This window comes from Meles meles, chromosome 2 (genome assembly GCF_922984935.1).
Source record: "Meles meles chromosome 2, mMelMel3.1 paternal haplotype, whole genome shotgun sequence".
Classification (NCBI taxonomy): domain Eukaryota; kingdom Metazoa; phylum Chordata; class Mammalia; order Carnivora; family Mustelidae; genus Meles; species Meles meles.
Genome location: NC_060067.1, coordinates 75,404,517 through 75,426,534, shown reverse-complemented (window position 1 = coordinate 75,426,534; position 22,018 = coordinate 75,404,517). Strand labels below are relative to the sequence as shown.

The 22,018-nt window shown below is 38.5% G+C and overlaps 1 protein-coding gene across 2 annotated transcripts; it reads right to left on the bottom strand.

Moving 5' to 3' along the window:
* Positions 1-3,736: 3,736 nt before the first annotated feature.
* Positions 3,737-17,854, bottom strand: PCDH18 (protocadherin 18). Of its 2 annotated transcripts, none has more exons than XM_045985293.1 (4): positions 14,908-17,854; positions 13,982-14,070; positions 13,729-13,892; positions 3,737-5,669 (listed from the first exon to the last, which is right to left on the bottom strand). In XM_045985293.1, the coding sequence occupies exons 1-4, from the start codon at positions 17,392-17,394 to the stop codon at positions 5,002-5,004; spliced, it is 3,408 nt and encodes a 1,135-aa protein (XP_045841249.1). In that variant the 5' UTR covers positions 17,395-17,854; the 3' UTR covers positions 3,737-5,001. The 2 variants fall into 2 exon arrangements, with proteins under 2 accessions (XP_045841249.1, XP_045841258.1); XM_045985302.1 differs by having other exon boundaries at positions 13,982-14,067.
* Between the last annotated feature and the right edge of the window lie 4,164 nt (positions 17,855-22,018).

The following is a 22,018-nucleotide window of genomic DNA, read 5'->3' as shown; positions in this document are numbered from 1 at the left end:
TTACAGTTTATCCTATCAGCCCCTCCCCTATTTTGGTAAGGAAGGAAATTGGAATCTTCTGCAAGCCAGCCAAAGAGAGGAAGGAGGAAGGATGCTGGTTCAGAGGCACACACACTTTGGCACCAGTTTGTCCAAACCTGTACTCCTGGGCAGGGAGAGCGGTGGAAAGGAGAAACATCTTCCCCCAAAGTAGTGCTTTGTTCTAAAGGTTCTTTTAAAGATCACGGGCGGTGAGAATATAGAAGATACTAACATCTGAGATTTTGCCTTTCTCAATGTATTCATAGGGCTCTATGCTGTCAACAATTGCCTGAGTTATCTTTCTTTTCTGTGGCAATGGATCTTTCTTACTTTCACATTTATTTCCTCACACTTAACTTTGGCTTATATTAAGATTCCAAGCTTGCCTTTCCTAGGCCAATCCTTAATACATAAATAGAAGGGTTTTATATTTAGGGAAAAAAAAATTCCTCCTCAATAAGACAAGTGTTCTACACTAATGTCTCCCTAGACACTGAAAAACATTTCATTTAAAACAGAACAACAGAAATGGCCCCTTCATTCTTAACTGTATAAATTTAACCTTCCATTAAAGTGTGAATTGGAAGAGCAAGGTTTATTGAGAATTAAAAGGTATTAGTTTCATATCTCAAAAATATGATCCCTATTATATTAATAACAAAGAAAAGATGTGGAAAAAATTGATAAAATCTAAGTGGTTATATAAAGAGCTATGTACATGTGAGAATTTCGAGAAGATTGCTATAAAATGTGGACGGTAGGGTAAATTATCAAGGAGGAATACCATAAAATAAATAAATTGAAAAGATAAAATCTGAAAAAAAACAAACAAGAATTAGGAGCAACTTGCAGAAGTCATAAAAGGAAATAGGAAACTATTATTTTAAAGTGCCGGAGTAGGATGTTATTGCAATTTTGAAAGTCAAGAAGTATGTAAATTTTGGTAGCAATTTTTGTTATGCCAGCTCTTCATAAAATGTTTCTAACAGTTCCACAAGTTGTATAAGTTAGTGTATAATAAAAATCTAAATTAAAGAGAAGCATATACTATCACTTTCAGATCTGTTATACAGTGTCTACCTGGTCTATTTATATTGGTTTAGAGTATATTAAAGTTCCCATTATTCCTGGCATACAGATTGTATATATTGATACGACTCCAGTCACACAGATGAAAGCTGAACCACAACTCGGGCAATACAGGTTTTTCAATTGCAATCTAGTACTTTAGATATCATTTACTTTCTTTCAAAAAAGTGACTTATTGTGGGGCACCTGGGTGGCTCAGTGGTTTAAGCCTCTGCCTTCGGCTCAGGTCATGATCTCAGGGTCCTGGGATCGAGCCCCGCATCGGGCTCTCTGCTTGGTGGGGAGCCTGTTTCTCCCTCTCTCTCTGCCTGCCTCTCTGCCTACTTGTGACCTCTCTCTCTGTCAAATAAATAAATAAAATATTTTTTAAAAAAAAGTGACTTATTGTTTGTTCTGGGAACTAAACTGAATGAGATGAATCTTCAATGGCCCAAAGAGCTTAATTTATCAAATTAAAACTTTATGTAACCACATAAAATTATTTCTATCCTTCACAGTTGGAGACATCCTAATACATTAAAAATGATTACAATCAGTAAGGCAACTCCTACTTTCATAATATATAAGACAGCTTCTGTATATAAGATAGCTTTATTTTATGAATTTAACTTGCAATTGAGGAAGTCAATATGCTGGTCTTTTAAAATGCCTATACTGTCTTTATTCTTTTTAAAACTCAACATAAATCTTGAAGACTTTTGTGTGGTTTGAATTTAATTTTACATGGCAATGCTTATTGCCTTTCAGAGTTCAGTGCATTCCCAATTTTTGATACTGTGATGATACGTTCACAGTATATATTCAGTTGAAACGGGAACATCAAAACCTTTTCAATAGTTTGGCAAATTACCTGAACTGTGTGGGTCCAGTTCTGTGATTTCATGGAGGACTGAGAGTTGTTATGTCAGGCAATACCTTTTTTACCCACCATGTTTGAATTTTAATGTGTTAATAATTCATACTCAGTTTGAATATTTTTCTGACATTAGCTGGTATCAAAGCAATGAAACAAGGATTCTAAAATTCTTTCACAAATGACACTTCTTCAGTAACTCCAGTAAGAGTACCTTAACCGTTCTTTGCCTGAATAGTTATCTATTGGTAAGTGGTAAATTTGATAGATGTATGACAGAAGGATAAAGAATTTAAATGATCAATAAAGTCATAAGTCTCATCTGCTAAATACTAAGAAAGAAATGATAAGTGATAACAATGTTAATAACCTATAAGATTTGAATAAAACCATTTCTAATCATCCTATAAATAAACATTTAAAAGATTTATTAAGCAACAGATTCAGTATTGAATTACATTTTTTGAAGATGATCCTACTAATTAAGAGAAGATTATCACTGGGGTGCCTGGGTGGCTCAATCAGTTAAGCCTTTGACTTTGGCTCAGGTCATGATCTTGGTTGGGGTCTTGGGATCAAGCCCCAAGTCAGGAGTCAAGCTCCCTGCTCAGTGGGGAATCCGCTTGTCCCTCTCCCTCTGCCCCTCCCCCTGCTCCTGCCTTTGTCTCTTGATGCTGAAGAACATTTAAAGGAACTGAATGGGGACAAAGGGATTAAGAAATCAAAAAGAACCTCCTTGGTTTAAGTGCTTTTCAGTTGTTTCAGTATGAAGAGGGGCATGGTATCAAAGAAGAGAAAATGTAAACTTGATGAGAGGTTAAATTGCTATGATAGCACCAGAGAGTTGAGCTTTCACTGAGATTATAGTATCTGTGAAAGGAACAGGAGAGAAAAGTGAAAATCTTGCACTAATATTCCCTTTACCCTTCCATCTGGAAAGCCATAGTTAGTGGAGAAGGCTGGAGTGGCAAGGGGTCTGAAACACAAAGGTTTTGTATTTAATATAGTATTACATTTTATTTACTTTGCATTATTTAAATGTTGATTTCCAGCACTGCTTCCTAATTTCTAGTGGTGCTTTAAATTAAGAACAGCAAAGCCATGAAAAATTTTTAATGATAATATGTACCGAAAGGAAGTGAATTTGAAAAAAAAAATGTTTTTAAATGTGGTTAGCATTTGTGTGTGTAATATACTGAAAAATAAATGGAAATTTCCCTTGTAACTGAAATCCCTCCTATATAGGAAAATGTGCCTTTCAGAAGACATAAAACATCTATTTGATGTGGTGCTCATTTGAGATTTAAAATATCTGAGTTTAGCCTTTTTTAGGCTATTTAACTTTCTTCATATTTCAATTCCCTGCTAGCAAACCAAGGAGGATGATATTTTCACCTCTTGGAAACATTGTAAGGCATATTTTTTTGACCCAACTTAATACAAAATGTTCTGAGATTTTTTTTTTAATCTGAAAAATATTCAAGTGGTTACTATTTGGTTATTCTTTTTCTTTACACTTCAAATGCATTTAAATTCTTCAGTCTACTGGGAATACCGTAGACTTCTTTCATTCCCATTACAGGTCTCAAATTCATTCCTTTTCCATTGTGTTTTTCTTGTTTGCCAAGCCAGCTGAAAGCTTCCTCTGTATCACTCAAAATTCAACATTGAATTATTCTCTCATGAAAGATATGCTTCATGCAAAGCTTTTGAACTTGTATGTAGACCAGGACTCTGATTTATGGACAGTTCTTTAGCTTTACTTTAATTTTTCTTTTATTTTCATTGACAGCAAAATTTTTTGGAGAGTACAATCAAGATAGTGTATTCATAGAAATAACATTAATAGAAGCTTGGTCATAAATGAGAACAGTCATAATAATGATCTCCTTTACAAAAGCATTCCACACAGAGAGATAACAGCACAATAATTAAAGAATTTGTTGTTTGTCACACAACAAATACAACAGAACTGCAGTAACAAAAATCATAATTTTAAAAAACGTTCTTACACTAAAAATAAAAGCAAAACTATGAAATCATGCACTGGAGACAAAAGCTAAAAGTGAATACTTATAACAAAAACATTGCAAAAGATAAAAATGTTCAAGTTTTGTGAAGGAGAGAAGATTCAAATAGAACAGTTTCAGAATAAATCACTTACATTTACTACCCTAGGAGGGACACTGACATAACCGTCTTCGTCCACTAGTACCTTTCACTGTTAGAATACATACTGTTAACCCATTTATAGGACAGATTCCATTTCCTTGGAGCATGCCTACTGTTACAAGGACGGAATGAAATTCATCGTTTACCTTGATTACAAATAGACAATAATACTTCAGGAGAAATATTCTCAAGAACAGGCCAGTGTGATGCCCCAGAATAGTAGGGCCCTGGGAGTTGGGAAGCATTGGCTCTAGCCCTATTTTCATCATTGTCTGTGAAAGACACTTCCCAGTCCTAAAATGAAATTTCACCTCATGTTTCAATTCTGCTGTAATTGAACTATCAGAACTAGAAGAGAGCAGCGAAAATAATGATAATAATAAAATAGTTTAACATTTTTATTGATGCATAATTTTATTTTTTAAGTACTGTAAAAAGAAACTGGATCACTTAATGAAACTAAGAATCATATAATGCTTTAGTGGGGTTGTTCCTATAGCACAGCAATTTCTTCCCCAACGGAACTAATCTACACAGTGCCTTTATACTTTGTGGTTGACTATATATCCTATTTGAACAGTGGCTAGTTTCTACATGATTAGGAAAGACATGTTGGTCATGGGAGTAAAAAAATAAAATTTGTTTGTTAAATTACACATAAATATAAGGTACAAATGTATTTTTAAAATACAGATTAAAATAATCACACTTGCATTGTGTACATACGAAAATACAGTATTTAATATTCAATATACACAGACACATTTATGATAAATGCAACTATTCGGCAATGCCAGTTCTTTCAGGGTCTTCTCTGTCCCCTATTTCCACACATATGGAAAACAAAAACGCTTCGCTAAAATCTCCTAGCTCTGGCGGACATCTTGAAGCAGTTTGTTAATCTCAGCCACCAGCTCACTGGCATCCATGAGTTCGTGTTTCCCGTCGTTGAGGTGGTTGAGCACATTGTCAAAATCATCTTCTTCATAGTTTTCGGGGATCTCCTCCATGGCCGGCAGCCATTTCGAGGAAGGCTGCACACTGGAGTGAGTTGCAAGAGGGGGACCAGAGCTGTTGGTGGGGTTTTGAAAATGCGTACTGGCTGCCCAGGCGGCCACGCCTTGCGGGTAACCCGCAGTCTTGGCGGGCAACGCCCCCTTGCGGCGCTCCAGGGAGTTGGACCGATCCACCTCGCCGCACTCAGCGTAAGTGTCCAGGGAAGGGGGCAAGAGGCGCTGGAACACGCTGCTCATTTCCGAGAGCAGAGAGGACGTGCTGGTATCCCCGGAGTCCTCGTCGTTCGGGGAGTCCTTCCCAAAGGTGGAGAAACTCTTCTTCTTCTCCCCAGAATCCGCGGGCTGGGTGTCCTCCTCAAGACTCTGATGCGGCTGCTGCTGCTGCGGTTGTGCTGGGAACTCCTCCCCCGGAATGAACATGTTACTCCGATAGTCGGAGGACGGCGAGGGCAGCGGTGGCATCCAGCACTGGTCGGAGTGTCCCAGGACCCTGCACTCCTCCGTGCAGAGCCGCATAGCTACACCGAGGAAAACAACAGGGATTCAGGATCATACTTAGCGTAACTCCAAATGATAGAAAAGAAGGTAATTTCATTTTTTAAAAAGTAAAACGAGACAGTTTTAAACGGCGAACACGATACTCACCTGTTATTTTATATGCTAAACGGACTTCACTTACGGATTTGAGTATCATTTTTGTGGACTTTTTTTTTTTTTTTTCTGTTTATCAAATAAGGAAAGGAGGGTTATGACTCACATACTTCTCAGGAATATTATTCCTGCTACTCACGTAATGAGAAAATGGATTTATAACTTATACATGAGGATGACTGAAAAGGAACAAAGGTATAGGTGATGGAATGTTTGCTGAACATAAATTCTTGAAAACCCAGGGATGTAAAGTAAATCCATATTTTTAGACTGCCACCAGATAATTTTTGAGTAATACCTATGAGTAGCTTTCTAGATATTGAGGTCTATCTGACGGACTTACTTTTAATGGAGGTATTGGGAATATAATAAACTATCAGGTCATTATCCTTATTAATCTCTCTCCAAAGTATTCTGGATTATTTATTGATTTGCTACTTAAAATAGCAGTGCAAATTATCCTCAACTACCAGGCATCCCTAGTCTGTTAGGAAGACTTCTTTCTTTTTTTTTTTAAAGATTTTATCTATTTATTTGACAGAGAGAAATCACAAGTAGACAGAGAGAGGGAAGCAGGCTCGCTGCTGAGCAGAGAGCCCGATGCAGGACTCGATCCCAGGACCCTGAGATCATGACTCAAGCCGAAGGCAGCGGCTTAACCCACTGAGCCACCCAGGCGCCCCTGTTAGGAAGACTTCTTAAATAGATGGAAAAGTCATCAAAAGCTGAACAGTACAAAAAAATCCATTGGTTATCTCTTCCAGTTGTTATAATGCCCTATTGGAATGTGAGTGGCAACACTCACAGAAAATAATAGATGATATTAGAGACGCAGAAAATAAAGAGGAGAAAAATTTCTAAATTTGCCAAATATAACGAAATTACACAACAATGAAGAAATGCAAAAATGTAAAATATACTCCACAAACCATCTATCTCTTTCTCTGAAAATTAGGTCTCTTAAATATCATGATTTTGTTTTAGAGCCAGAGACAGGATGCAGAAAATACAAAGTAGTTATCTTACATTTGAATGACAACTGGATTGGTAACAACCATACCTATCTATTCAGAGCTAATTCTCTAGATCTGACCACTTCGGAAAGATTTCTCTTCTTCCCAAATTATTGTGACAAAGGATGACTCTTGAACAATGTCAAATCCTTTATCAAGGGAAGCAAGTAGTCTATATAGTCCCCATTACCAGGTGAAGTGTCTGCATAGAATAAGCGTTCACTGTATATTTTCTGATTATCAGGGAAATGCACATCAAAACCACAATGAGATATCACTTCAAATTGTCAGGATGGCTGTTATAAAAAAATAATAAATGTTGGCAAGGATGTGGAGAAATTAGAATACCTGTACACTGTTGCTAAGAATACAAATGGTGCAGCCACTATGAAAAACAATATGGAAGTTCCTAAAAAAACTAAAAATGTAACTACCATATGATCTAGCAATCCCACTACTGGGTATTTACCCAAAAGAATTGAAATCAAGATCTCAAAGAGATATTGGCCCTTCCCTGTTCACTGCAGCACTATTCACAATAGCCAGATGGAAAAACAACGTGAATGACCACCAACAAATGAATGGATAGAGTAAATGTAGTATACGCACACAATGGAATATTATTTAGCCTTAAAGTAGGAAGGAAAGTCTACATTATGTGGCAACGTGGATGAATTTTGAGGACATTATACTTGGTGAAGTAAATAAGGACAAATATTGCAGGATTCTATGTATATAAGGTATCTAAAATGGACAAACTCATAGAATCCAAGAGTGGAATGGTGGTTGCTAGAAGGTGTGTGTGTACTGGGGGGTTGAGGAAATGGGGGACTGCTAATCAATGGGTATCAAGTTTTGGTTAAGCAAGAAGAGTAAGTTGTGGAGATCTGCTATACAACATTGTACCTATAGTTAGCAATACTATATTGTATAATTAAAATTTTATTAAGAGGGTGGATCACATGTTAAGAGTTCTTATGCAGTAAAATAAAATTTTAAAAAAGATTTATATACTAAAAAAGGAAAGTAAAGAGTTAATGTTTCCTTTCAGAAAAAGAGAAATGAGGCACCTGGGTGACTCAGTCTGTTAAGTGTCCAAAGTCTTGATTTCAGTTCAGGTCATAATCTCAGGGTTGTGAGATTGAACCCCAAGCCGGCTCCATGCCCAGTTTAAGATTCTCTCTCTGTGTTTCTCCCTCTACCTACCTGCACCTACCCTCCCTCCCTCTCTTAAAAAAAAAAAAAAAAAAAAAAAAAAGACATATAGAGAACTTTGTTGAAAAGGTGGAAGTCATTGCCCTTCATCACTTAAACTGTGGAGATAACTCAGTTTTATGCCTCATCAACTCTGGACCTCAGTTTTTTTTTTTTTCTTTTCTTCTTTTCTTTTTCTCCTTTTTTTTTCAAAGATTTTATTTATCCATTCGACAGAGAGAGAGAGATCACAAGTAGGCAGAAAGGCAGGTAGAGGGGAGGAGGAAGCAGGCTCCCTGTGGAGCAGAGAGCCTGATGTGGGGCTCTATCCCAGGACCCTGACACCATGACCTGAGCTGAAGGCAGAGGCTTCAACACACTGAGCCACCCAGGTGCCCCTGGACCTCAGTTCTTAATAGAGAAGGTGATTATCTGCAAAAATGACAGCAAGTATACTGGGTGGAGAACAAAAGTCTGATTGGCAGGAAAGCTAAAAATAGAAAGAGAGTAGGGAAAATGCAGAGATAGAGTGAGTGCTAACTGGGGGGTAAGACAAAGGGCAAATACTGAGAATCCTTGTGTACTTTTGCAGTGAGGAAAGGCTAAGTTTAAATAAGGATGTATGATTTAAGAATAAAAGCATGTTGGGGTGCCTGAGTGGCTCAGTGGGTTAAAGCCTCTGCCTTCAGCTCAGGTCCTGGTCTCAGGGATCTGGGATCTAGCCCTGAGTCGGGCTCTCTGCTGAGCGGGGAGCCTGCTTCCTCCTCTCTTTCTGCCTGCCTCTTTACCTACTTGTGATCTCTGTCTCTCAAATAAATAAATAAATAAATAATCTTAAAAAAAAAAAAAGAATAAAAGCATGTTTAGATGTACTGACTTCATGCATTATTACTGCTTGGAAAAACTCACCAATTATTGTTCATCATTTAATGTGGACAAAAACCAAAAGGAGTTGAAAGTAATTGGAACGCCTTAATAGCCATGAGGTTTTCTCAGCAGTGAAATAATTCTCAAAGCGGTAATGAAGTTTTTTCCCTGATTCCCCAGGTCTCTGAAAATGGAAAGGAGATCCGTCTATCTTGTCTTATATACATCCTGTTAGAAGGAAGGGAAATAGATCTGATGACACCTTTCCTTTGTTTTCCGGCCTTTAACTCTGTGGGAAGGACTTAATTGTTTGATTGATTGTTTGGTTGATTTTGTTTTCTTTTAATATTTAATGACGGGGGGAGGGGAGAAAAATTACATGGGCTTCTAGGAATCCTGCATATGATCAACTTTCTAAAGACCTGAATATAATGAACATATAACCAAAAATACAACCTGGATGATTAAAATGGTAGTCCCTGTTCAAAAGTAATTTAATTACAGGAATTTTTAAAACGGAATGCTATTTAACAACTTTGCAGCAAATAAGTGAAGCTTTCATTATAAAATAATAAATTAACATACCATTTTTCAAATTCATAAAGTAGGAAAAATGGGTGAAGCAAAGCTAATGGAGAGAAGGTTGGGGAAAATTAATAGAGATGGGGGCAGTGGCACAGAATAGGGTATTTTCTGTTTCATTGATATTTTCAACCTTTTCCCTGGAGATTCAACTATTTAAAACATTCTCAGTATACACATAATTCAGTGCCACAGAGGTTTCATACCACATCCAGTAAGATAGAACTTATTGGCAACGGGTGCATGTGGCTAATCTTTCTGTCTCTTCTTGGAAGCAGCCAGGTGGTTAAATTCCCTCTGGGAAGGGGAGGGAGGTAAGGAAGCAGAGAATTCCATAGGACTATCAATTTTGTGACTGAACTATATCTTATAGATCGGACTTAACGTAAGAAGAAGAGATAAAAACCCTGGGTCTAACTCCTATCAAGCCATTAGTTATTGAGTAACCAATCAGTTACATCTTCAGAGCCTACCATAGGCAAAGTCATTATGATACCTCCCTGTCCTCAAACGGTTTCTGATCCAGTTCTGAGTCAAGTGTAACAAGTGATGCCTTAAATGCCCAGTTAGAGTGCCAGGCCGTGTGATGCTGAGGGCATGGCAAGAAAGGAAAAAAAAGGGGGGAAAGTGGAGGTTGCAGTAGTTAAAGGAAGCTAAACTTGAAACAAATTTTGAGAGCTGACCAGGTCTCAGACATGGTGAAAAGAAACTAATTTTTTCAGGAAGAAAGGCAACATGAGCAAAGGACTGGTGTGTTATGTGAAGAGATGTTTCTGCCCATTGCAAAAGAGAAAGAAAAAGACAGACAGACAGACAGACAGAAAGAAAGGAAGAAAGAAAGAAAGAAAGAAAGAAAGAAAGAAAGAAAGAAAGAAAGAAAGAAAGAAAGGGAGGCAGGCCAAAATGGAGAGTTAATAAGCTAGGAGTGGGTTTTATTGGCCTTGGAATGCCAAGGGAAGTAGTTTTATTAGGTGTTGCTGGGCAACAAAAGTCAACTACTGATTTTGAACCAAAAATATGTAAATTAAAACATTCTGAAAAAGTTGTTGAAGCTGCACAAAAGAAATACTTAACGAATGCAGGAGGTGCTAGAGAGTGAATATCGGCTTATGTGCTGGTACAGTAAACCAGCCATGGAAGAAAGGCCAGAACTGGGATACCAGCCACGACAATGGACAGAACATGGATTTAAAGAGAAATGTTTGAGTTAAGTAATCACAGATGGCAGATGAATAAAAAGTGGAATGAGCCTAATAAAGGAGTATCACAAGAAACAAAATCAAAAGCCTTTATAAATCATTCTGGTGCAGCTGATAGGTTGGGAAAATGGAAATTTTGCAGGAATATGTGTGTAGCACTGTAGTTCAAAGTTGAATGAGTAAGGAAGAAAGTATGTTGACAAACATGAGCTAACAGACAAAAATGCTTGCTGATTTTACTGCTCAGAATGCAGGATATTTCTGTGGGAATTAATAGAATGAATGACCAGAAATGACCTTGTTGGCAAGCAATGCAATGTAACATAATCTATATTTGATCACAGTTCAGTGCAGAAAAATAGTTGGAATAAGACACTTAAGTCCTAAAAATATACATGCTTTTGAAAACTGCACTGATTCTGTTAATGGCATTCAGATGTGGACTTGCATTTTTTTTTTCCCCTACTTGGGCTATTTCCTGGGAATATAAGTTTACACAGCACAAGTTTTAAAACCTAACATGCTGGCAGAAGCTGCCAGAATGAGTAATAAACCAGAAAATGGTTGAAGTACAATCAGAATGATGGTCAAAATTAAAGGACGGTTATCTCTGTACAAATACTCAACATGCTCATTTCTTCCCATACTAGCCAGACATGAATAAGGCTTAAAATACTTTATAAATCACTGGTAACATCCCAGTGCTCTATGCCACCAGAATGCTTTCTCCACATGGACGCAAGTGGCCAGTAAGAAAGAAATGTATCTATTATAAAACAACACCATGTACCAGCAATATAGCTCTCCTGCTAGACACCGAGATTAAGTATAATTATGTAAATGTGGAATTTTTTTAAAGGGCTATCTATATATTAAGTTGTGTTATTACTGATAATATAAAAGTGAACCTCCAACTTTGAAAAGAAATGATAACTTATAAGGAGTTTAAAGCTATTCACTAAATAAAACTTACTATTACCTAGACTTTATATCTACCCATTATTTCCTCAACGGCTTTATTTACATTTTTTATCTTATTTTTTAAATAAAGCATTAGATAACTCTCCTGCCATGAACATATCTGGTGTTGGTAGCTTTGAAAGAGTGAAAGAGAAATCTTGTCTTTGTTTAAAACAGGTTAGCTGTTTACAACTACACAATTTCAGAATTAAGGATTTTAGGCACCATTTAGGCCCCCAAATGGAAAGGTTGTCTAAATAGGGAAAGTTATTTTCCTTTTAATTATGCCAATAAATTAAAATTTCAATGAATAGACTTCATACAATTTAAAAAATAACCTATTATAATATAATACTGATGTCATGATCATTATATTACTTTTCTGTTCTATGAAATAATGAAATTTAGGAAATGACATTATTCAAACTTAGGGATCAGTATTCAACATTAGAGTTCCATCAGTATCATTGAATCATAGAAATTTAGCCAGATAGTTCTTTCATTTCATTTCAAGTTTTCTGAGGCTGTGTATATCCCACTAGATTTTCAGAGATTTATTTTCTTCCTTTTAACAGGGAATCTAGGAATAAAACAAAGAAACAAAGACACTACTGTGCAAATATTGGTTCTCGTGTACACTGTAGCCCTCAACGCTACTAGAAGTCTTTACCGTACATTCACCATAGAGATGCACTATCTCGTGCTGTCCTAGCATAATGAAATAGGCAGCATTCAATCATTTCATAGACGGTAGCGAGACTTAAGAATATGAGAACAAATACATTACTGAACTTATTTAAAAAAAAACAAACTGTTGCTTCATATTGCTCTTACTAGGCTAGTGTTTATGCGTGTGGGGACTGGTTCAAATCTCACCTCCACCATGTACAAACTGCCCGATTTGAGACACATTTTTTTAACCTTTATAAGCTTCAGTTTTCAAACCTAGACAAAACAAACAAACAAAACGAGAACACTTCTCTTACTACCACCCCACTACTAAGTCCTGTTTCTGTGAAGTGTTAGGAGACCGAATGCAGGTACCACTGTCCTCATGGGGCCTACGTAAGTGCTGGGACGTTGCTGGTTACTACTGGTGGCAACTACCGCCACTGCAGCTAGAACTTTCCATGCGGTGAAAACCTGCATTTCTGTGGTTCTCTGAAGTGGTCTTATGACTATTTCCTAAACTCTCCTACTTATCTATATTTAGAAAACGGATGTTTGATGGAACTCAGATGGGTCATAGTTCTGCCTTCCTTTCATTTATCAACTGGCAGTCATTTGATCAACATTCCCTGGAATTTAGAAACATAAGTTGCCAAAACAACATTTATATGTTCCTAAGAGTTGATTCAATATTACAGTCTCTAGAACCAGGGTTGCTACAATGAGGTAGTCAGGATTTACCCAGTTGGTTCAGGGTTTCTACTACACAACTAGAGAGGGGCGACTCTAAGGAAAATGTGGCTCATAACTTACTAGGCTCTCCTCCATGTAGCTATGTACTTATAAATTCCCCTCTTAAACTCCTGTTCCTTTTCCACTATAGTGCAGATAGAAAATGAAGGGTGGCAAAAATATTCTGTGTTTACCACCTACAAAGATGCATTCTTTGTCCTATTTTTGGTGATAGAAGTGGACCATTTTCTAGTGTATTTTAATCTCTGATTCTGTGAGTAGGTTTCCATCACAGGAAATTTGTGTCCTCCAAATTATAGTCCGGTTCACCACGAGGCACCAAAACAGGCTGTTTGAATAACAACAACCACCCAGTAATTTCATAAAGAGTTGCTCAAGAGTGTCCTGCGGCAGTCCTGGATGGGGCAGGAAGAGGAAAGAAGTGGTGTGGTTTTCTGTCCTCCTCTCCCCACTCCTTCCTTCTTGTCCTGCTACGCTCTCCTGCTTACTCTGTCTCTACCAACTGCTTCATATGAATTTTAAGAAAATGATTCTGAAGTGTGCCAGGTCATGTTCATTGCTAATAGTGTACAAATGACAGACACTTCAGTGCAAAGGACAAAGAAAATTAGAAGCATGGGAGAAAATTTCACTTCATTAGTGTAGCAGATCTGAAAATAAGGATTTATCATCTATCACTACCCTCTTACCTGCTGGAATTCTTCCATCTGTAAGAAACAGGTCACTGAATCCTTCACCCAGCAGCCTATCTATCGGTGAATCGCGCCCCAAATCGTAATCACTGTCTCCTGCTTCACTGTCACCACGGCCACTGTCTTTCAAGCTAAATTTGTCCATGTCTTGGAGGGCATATCTAGAAAGATGAATCAGAGAAAGTGTGGTTTTTACTCTTCAGCATTCATGTTAGTGGGACTCAATAGGTAGCAGGAGGATAATTCATACCTATAGCTCCTGGAATATTTGTTTCCTCGAAAACTTGGCCTTGGCTGATATTGTCCCTGGTGAAGCATTGAAAGAAGCTGGGAGACCTGCTGGAAACCAAAGAGACAGAACTGATTTCTGGAAACAAAGCCCCAAAGACTCACAAGCTTTAAGCAAGGAAAAACAGTTGCTCACTATCTCATCCTAATTAATCGAACATGTTAGCTCTGTTTTAAAGATTTACACATGCTGGAATGTGGCAGACTCCGTAGGCAGCCGCCACACATAACTGACTCCATCCCAGAGAGACTTGAAGGATCTCATATACTGACTTTTTCTTTTGGAAAGAGAACTCCTTGATAAATAACAGATTGATTTCCTTTATTTTATTTTATTTTTTAGTTCAGATTAAAGTGAGCAGTTATAAAAATACGTGGAAAATGTTGTAAAATACAACATTCGAACACATGCAGCTAAAATCGTCTCAGAAAAATTCTGAAAGTTGAGCAAATGTGATATGCATTCAGATGGCATTGTGGAGGCCTCAGTTTTGGTTTTTTGTGGGTTTTTTTTAAAGTCTTTTGTTTTTTGGGGGGAGGTATTAGTAGGAATCACAATTATGAGAATAAAACAAGCCCTTTTATTTTCGGCTTCCAGTATCTCAACCTAGGAAGTAAGGGTATTCTAATTAGATAGTCATTTCAGAGCTCCACGTTTATTTTTCAGTATTATACATATACATAATACATGCAAGCAAATTCTTTAAGAAAAACAAAACAGCCTACTAAGGTATGTATACTTGCTGCATACACGTAATGCAACGTGTACCCTATTTAATTCAAATATTGCTTACTTCTTAAGAGAAACATTTAAGAACTAACAGATACACAACTTCTGAACACTAACAGCTGACTTGATCAGTGAACTGGTGTAGGGTATGATCTTACCTCAACAGCAGGAGTGGCATGGGTGAGTTCTAATGAGAAATTCTCTGGCACGTGGTTGGATGAGATTGTCACCAAACTGTTGAGGGACTGGTGACTGTGGTGACTCTGCCGGCTGCCCATCTGCCCTCTTTCCAAGGTCGGAGACGAAGATGGAGACGACCTGTGATGAGATCTGATGGGCAGAGTGCCATTCATGGTTGGCACCAAGGTAATGTCCCCTTTGTGAATCTGCCTGGATGGCCTTTTTGGGTGGTGCTGATAAGTGGATTCTGCTACCCTGCAGTTGTAGGATCTAGTGTCTTTCTTTTCTCGGTTACACCTCGTGGCAAACAGCACCATAATAACCAACAACACTGCACAAATTGCTCCTAAGGAAATAATTATAATCATGGAGACATCCAAAGATGCCTGGCTTACTGAGGTCATGGCTGTACTTGTCACTGACTCTGCATATTCAAAGATCACACACTTCAGAAGGACTTTGGTATGCAGCTGAGGATTGCCTTTGTCCTGGATGACAACCAAGAGCTCCCATTCTGTGTGGGAAACAGATTCCATGCTCACATTGGTATGGATGTCACATGATCGTGGATCCATTAAAAAGATATTCTCCTCATTACCTGCTATGATGGAGCAACTGAGTTCAGCATTCACACCAGAGTCTCTGTCAATTGCCCTGATTCTTGTGACATGAAAGCCGCTTTCAGCCCCTTTGGGTATGGAGATTTCTGCAGTATTATTGCGCAGCGCAGGCCCTATAACCACAGGGACATTGTCATTTTCATCAATGATGGTGAGCACAACTGTGGTATTGCTTGCGAGTTGCTTTGGACTTCCTCCATCTCTTGCTTCAACCACAAAAGTGATCTGACTCACTTCCTCATGATCAAAGATTCTGAGGGCATTGATGGCTCCATTCGATGGGTCAATGGTTACATATGTAGTTATGGAACTTCCCAGGATAAAACTTTCCAAAATTGTATACGTAACTTGCCCGTTTTCTCCAAGATCAGGATCTGTGGCTGTAACAGTGGTGATATAGGCCCCTGGCGAGTTATTCTCTGAGATTGCAAATTCATAGCGACTTCTCTGGAAGTGGGGTGGATTGTCATTTATATCATTGATCTGAACAGTAAAATGTTTTACTGTAGAAAGACTGGGTGTCCCCTTGTCCTCAGCGATTACGGTCAAACCGTATTCAGATCTCTTTTCTCTATCCAGTGTGGCATTCGTCAAGATTAAATAATTGTTTTCATAAGTCTTCTGAAGTTTAAAGTGACCGTGTCCGTGAAGCTTACAAACTATTTCTCCATTCAGCCCAGAATCCTTGTCCTGAACCCTGACCAAAGCAACAAACGTGTCAATAGGATCCCCTTCAAAGATATAAGATATTTCTTCTTTTCCGGGGGACATGAGGTTTATGTTAATTTCAGGCTTATTGTCATTAACATCCACAACCTTAATTATAATTTTGCAATGAGCTGGGATTGAATTTGGACCCAAATCTTGAGCCTGAACATCAATCTCATAGGATTTGGTGATTTCATAATCCACTTGCTTGAAAAGAGTCAAGTGTCCTCTTTCTGAATCGATTTTAAAAGTCTCTATAATTTTGGGAGACACATGACTGCTGAAGGAATATACAATCTTCCCATTAGCGCCCTCATCTGGATCAGTGGCATTCAGATCAAGGAGCAAAGTGCCAACGGGGGAGTTTTCTAAGAGTTGTATTATATAAGACTGCTGCTCAAAAGCAGGGCTGTTGTCATTGGAGTCCGAAATGCTTATTTTTAGTATGGATGAGCCAGACCTCTGAGGCACCCCCATGTCTGAGGCAGTGAGCTGAAGCTCATAGCTTGACTTCAGCTCCCGATCGAGCTCTCTGACCACTATGAGTTCTGCATACTTGGCGCCATCGGTCCTGGTCCGGACCTCAATATTAAAGAAATCATTGGCAGAGAGAGAGTATGTATGGAGGGAATTTTCCCCCACATCTGGATCAAATGCACTGTCCAGGGGAATCCGAGTCCCGACTGCTGCACTCTCAGATATCTCAATAGGTATGACAGATCTTGAAAACTGGGGAGAATTGTCATTAATATCCAGCACTTCGACTTCAATATGGAAAAGCTGCAGATGCTCCGTGGGTAGAGTGATCACATCAAACTCTATGGAACAGTTCAAGTTTTTCTGGCATAGTTGTTCACGGTCGATTTTAGCCCCTATGCTGATTTCTCCATTATCCTCATTTACCACAAGGAGAGGAGAATTTCCCCTTTGCATGGCTCGAAAACGAACAGTGGAAGGATTAGGTAGCTTAACTAAAACATCAGCCACATCCTCTGATAGTCTTGCAATTACTGATCCAACCCTCTGCTCCTCATAAATCCTGTATTTCAGATTCTTGCACAGTACATCGTAGCTGAAAGATAGCATCAGGAGTGCAAAAACAAATCTAAAGTGCATTTTAGCATTCATTTGGCACATCGGTCAGTTTTAGGAGATTCCTCACACAGACCAAGTTAAAACAGCAAAGCAATTCCCCCAACTTCCTTTGGCAACTTAAAGCTAAGCTACATTTGGTACTTGAAACTTGAAAGCGTCTCTTAATAATACAGCACAGCAATTAATGGCTCGCAAACTTTTGTTTTATACACACCGTGTCACGACTTCCAGATACTAGCGGCGTGGAGCGCGATCCTTGCGTTTGTTTGGCTGGCTGTCCTCTCTGCAGGCAGACGGGTGTCACCTCCGCGTTTCCCTCCTCGTGTAGTCGGAATCCATCTAGTGCAGGGTGCCGGCAGTCTGCAGTGAATCCTTCTCGAGCGATTCTTTCTCCCTTTCCCTGCGCGGCTGCAGACTAAACACCCGTGATTGCTGACTCCAGTCTAAAATCTGTACAACTTCACTTCAACTCAGACAAAGCTCTCTTGCCCGGCGTGTGTTGAATCGCTTCCAGCCAATCAGCGTCCTTCCAAATCAAAAGCTGATGGAGTCCCCAAAGCGAGGGCGGTCGAGAGTGGAGGGTGGAGAGGGAGAGAGACCAGCTAGGAGGAAGGCGGGGGCTGGGGGCGCGGCGGGAAGAGCGGGGAGGAGGGCCGGTGGGGGCTGGGGGAGGAGGATGGGAGCCGCTCCTTCCAGGGCTCCTCCCTTCCTCCTTCGTCCTCCCCCTCCTCCTTTCAATCCACTGCATTCACTTTCTCTGAGCGTGCCACGACAAAGGGGAGACAAATTACAGAAGAAAAACTTTAAATCAACTTCTGGTCGCCTTTATTTATATGGCATTTTAAATTGTTCTGGTTTTCTTAATTGCCCTTTCTTCTTCCACAAACATGTAATCATCTTGCCTTTCATCGTCTTTTTAAGTACTGGTTTAACTTAAAATACCTCTAAGTGCGTTTTGTTGGTGAAGGAATTTAATAAAATTTGAAAACTTGCTTCTAATTATGCTTCTCAGGCCGCCTCCTTCCCCTCCCCCTCTGTAAACGCTTGGGTCTTTCTCCTGTGAGCACAAGCAGATTTTCTTGGGGCTCTGTTTGAAAGAACAGAACAAGTAAGGAGGTTTCATTTTCTGTTTTTCTTTCATCTTTATTCTTTGAAGATAAGAAAGGGGCTATTTTTCACTCTTGATTCCTCTTAATTAGCAAGATTTAAAGGAGCACCTTAGGATTTGAAACTAATTACTAATATAGTTCTACCATATAGCATTTCTTTCTTGGAGTTGGGGCGAAATTGGCTATGATATTTCTTTGTCTTGTACTTCAAGAAATCTTATTTACCTTGAGCAAAAGATATTTCATGCTTTAGCGTGCCAGTTTCTACCAAAAGGTATTATCCATACATAGTGAGTCTTCACAATGAATACTGGGGGGACGTGGACTCAATAGTTTACAAGTCAAATTTTTTAAATATATGTATTATTTATGAAAGCACTTTTCAGATAGGTATTTTAAGAACCCAAAGCTTGTTTACATTGAAGAATAAAATGCCTGAGCTGAAAATTGCATTTTGTGTGCATGAAAATGCTAGGAAATATCATGGGAGGCTTGTGCTCTATCCAGGTCACAGAAACTGATACGGTATTCTTATTTGAAAATATGATTATTTATGATGTTTTTTCTGCTCTGCAATTCCTTTTAAGTTTATCATCATGGTTCTATTGCTGCTTTTTTTTTTTCTTGTACCTCTTGCATTATTCCTCAGCCGTCTTCATCCACTTGCAGACTTGCCGTTTCACATAATCTCACTGTCATTTTTTTCCATTTATTTTCTCCCACACTCGATTTTGCCCCCCAGAAACATATAAAAAAGGTAATTTTCTGATTTTTCCACTTTGCTTACTCTCAGCAGAGCTCAGCTAAAGTCACTAAGAAGGTTCCTTCCAAGAAAGAAAGCAGAGGAGTCTCAGCGTGAACTCTCCTTCTTTTTAGGCATTCAAAAGAATTTTATAAGCCATTGTCTTTTTCCCCCTCCAGAAACCAGGGCTGTGTGGCAAATTGTGCAGAATAGAAATGCCTATAATGAATGTATTTAGCACTGGGTCACGCTGATGAACATTCTGCCCCCATGAATAATACTGTTTTACAAGGTTGTAGCCCTTTCAAATTGCTGATCCCAAAACCCTATAGGCAAACCAGGGAAACTACCACAAGCAACTGGGACTTTAGAAATCCATAGCCATCTGGCCTAGATCTCTAACAATCTGAGCCAATAATTATATCAATTCAGGCTTTAGCGAACCCCTTTGCAAACACCAAAAGAGCAAAGAAAGGAATTAGTAACTATTCAAAGTTGGGGTGAGAATTCAGTGGTAATCTAATTCCAGGAGTGCTAGGAGTGTCTCCCTTGTGGATTTGATAAGTCTACCCTCAAAATCTGTAAAAGCAATGGAATTGATTACCTTAACATAGAGAGCATTTCCCCCTCATGCTTAAAAAGTGAAAATAAATTTTAAAATCTTTCTTTTGTTCTTGACAAAGACTTAATCATTGTCAAAATAGCTTCAGACTACCTTACTGAAATATTTAGAATAGACTGTAAATATATCCTCATGAAGAGTGTGTTTCTATGAATAAGTCTTTAAATAATTTGGAACTTTTCATGGAGAATAGCTTGTGTTCACTTATGCTATCATCCTTATCAAATACCTTTTCATGTTCAGCTTGTCAGTCCCTCCCTGAGAAATTATATGTACCTACCTGATAGTACTGGGCTTTTGATTTCTCCTTAGTGTGCACTACTCTGTTTTTCAAACTTGTTTGTTCATGAAGTACAAAGTAGAAAATAAATCTTTCCTTCGCACATTTGATTAGCTTCAGCAATTCAAAATGTCCTTATTCGGTCCTGCTGCAAAGAAAATGCCTGCCCCCCTCCCTCCCCAACCACACACACACAAAACTCTCTCTTATATCATTTGCTATGTGTGAAATGGTTTATGTCTGTTAATTGTCATCTAATGGTGATTTCATCGAACTTTCTTGGTCTTCTAGAATTTTACAAAGTCATGAATCAGTAGTCATGAAAAAGTTTAGACATTCTAAAATTACTTTCAAGTATCCAGTGAAGGAGGATTGAATGCTCCTTAAAGTCCTTCCACCTTTGGTATGGCAGCCTTTGTTGACAAAAAAAGAGATGGCTGCACCTCTTGAGGCATTCCAAGTGATGTTAGGTAGGAGAACAATGTGCTCCTGACCTCCTAAATGAAAATCTTGGTTATTTCCATCCTGTAGTGTATATTTTATCTACAAAGCTCCTTTTACCACTTGAGCCTAAGCTGGCTGAAAATTGCTAAACTAGAGAAGAGATACTCATTGACATTTGCAGTACATCCTGTCACCTCTAATAATAGTTTTATTATGCCATTTATTTTGATTACTTTTGTTTTAAAGAAAATGAAGTCTTATAATTCTAAATCTTCAGTGTTTTCCTTACTACTGAAGAGGAACAGGAATGTAAGGCTCAACTACAAAGCTGAAATGTCTTGTTATTACGTGAGTAGTGTCCTATTTGATACGGAAATAGAAAATTAAAGTCATTAAAATATCTTATAAGCAGATGTGGTGTTCTTAAAAAAATTCTTAGTTATTTGTATGTTATTAGAACATATGAAATGCAAAAAAAACTATGGTCACTTCTGTCTGATCATATCATATCTTTCCCATCATCAAAAGAATAATAAGAATCTCACAATCTCCTTGTAGATTGAGATAGCATTACAATCTTTACTCATAACATTTGCTTGGAAATGCTTTGTAGTAGGAATTCCTGGTCCTGTTTGATACCACATGTCTTGAACAAACCTACATAATTACTCTACTATGTATCTTGGGAAATTAGATAAGATCAAAAGTTTTATCAGAAAAAGCTGGTAGAGTTAAGGAATCCCAGTACTTTGGAACTGTTTAGGATAAAGAATTTCATTTTAAGGGGTGCCTGGGTGGCTCAGTGGGTTAAGCCTCTGCCTTCAGCTCGGGTAGTGATCTCAGGGTCCTGGGATTGAGCCCCACATCGGGCTCTCTGCTCAGCAGGGAGCCTGCTTCCCCCTCTCTCTCTGCTTGCCTCTCTGCTTGTGATCTCTCTCTATATATCAAGTAAATAAAATCTTTAAAAAAAAAAAGAATTTCATTTTTATATGAGCCCAATATATGTGTGAATGCAGGTACCACCATTTGGTAGCTGTATAATCCTGAACAAATTATTTAGCTTTCTTTTTTTTTTTTTTAAGATTTTATTTATTTATTTGACAGATAGAGATCACAAGTAGGGAGAGAGGCAGGCAGAGAGAGAGAGAGAGGAGGAAGCAGGCTCCCCGCCAAGCAGAGAGCCCGACGCGGGACTCGATCCCAGGACCCCGAGATCATGACCTGAGCTGAAGGCAGCAGCTTAAACCACTGAGCCACCCAGGCGCCCCTTATTTAGCTTTCTTGAGTCTGTCTAAACCTCTGGGAATAGTAATAACATGCCATAAAGAATTCTTGTAAGAATTAAATGGTTGGAGCTTCCCACAGAGGCTGGCCAAGAGTAAATATACAACCAAGATTAGTTTCTTTTTCGTAGACTACGTGGGTCTGTTTTCTTCCTAACATGCACTGAAGAGAAAAAGAAAAGTGGA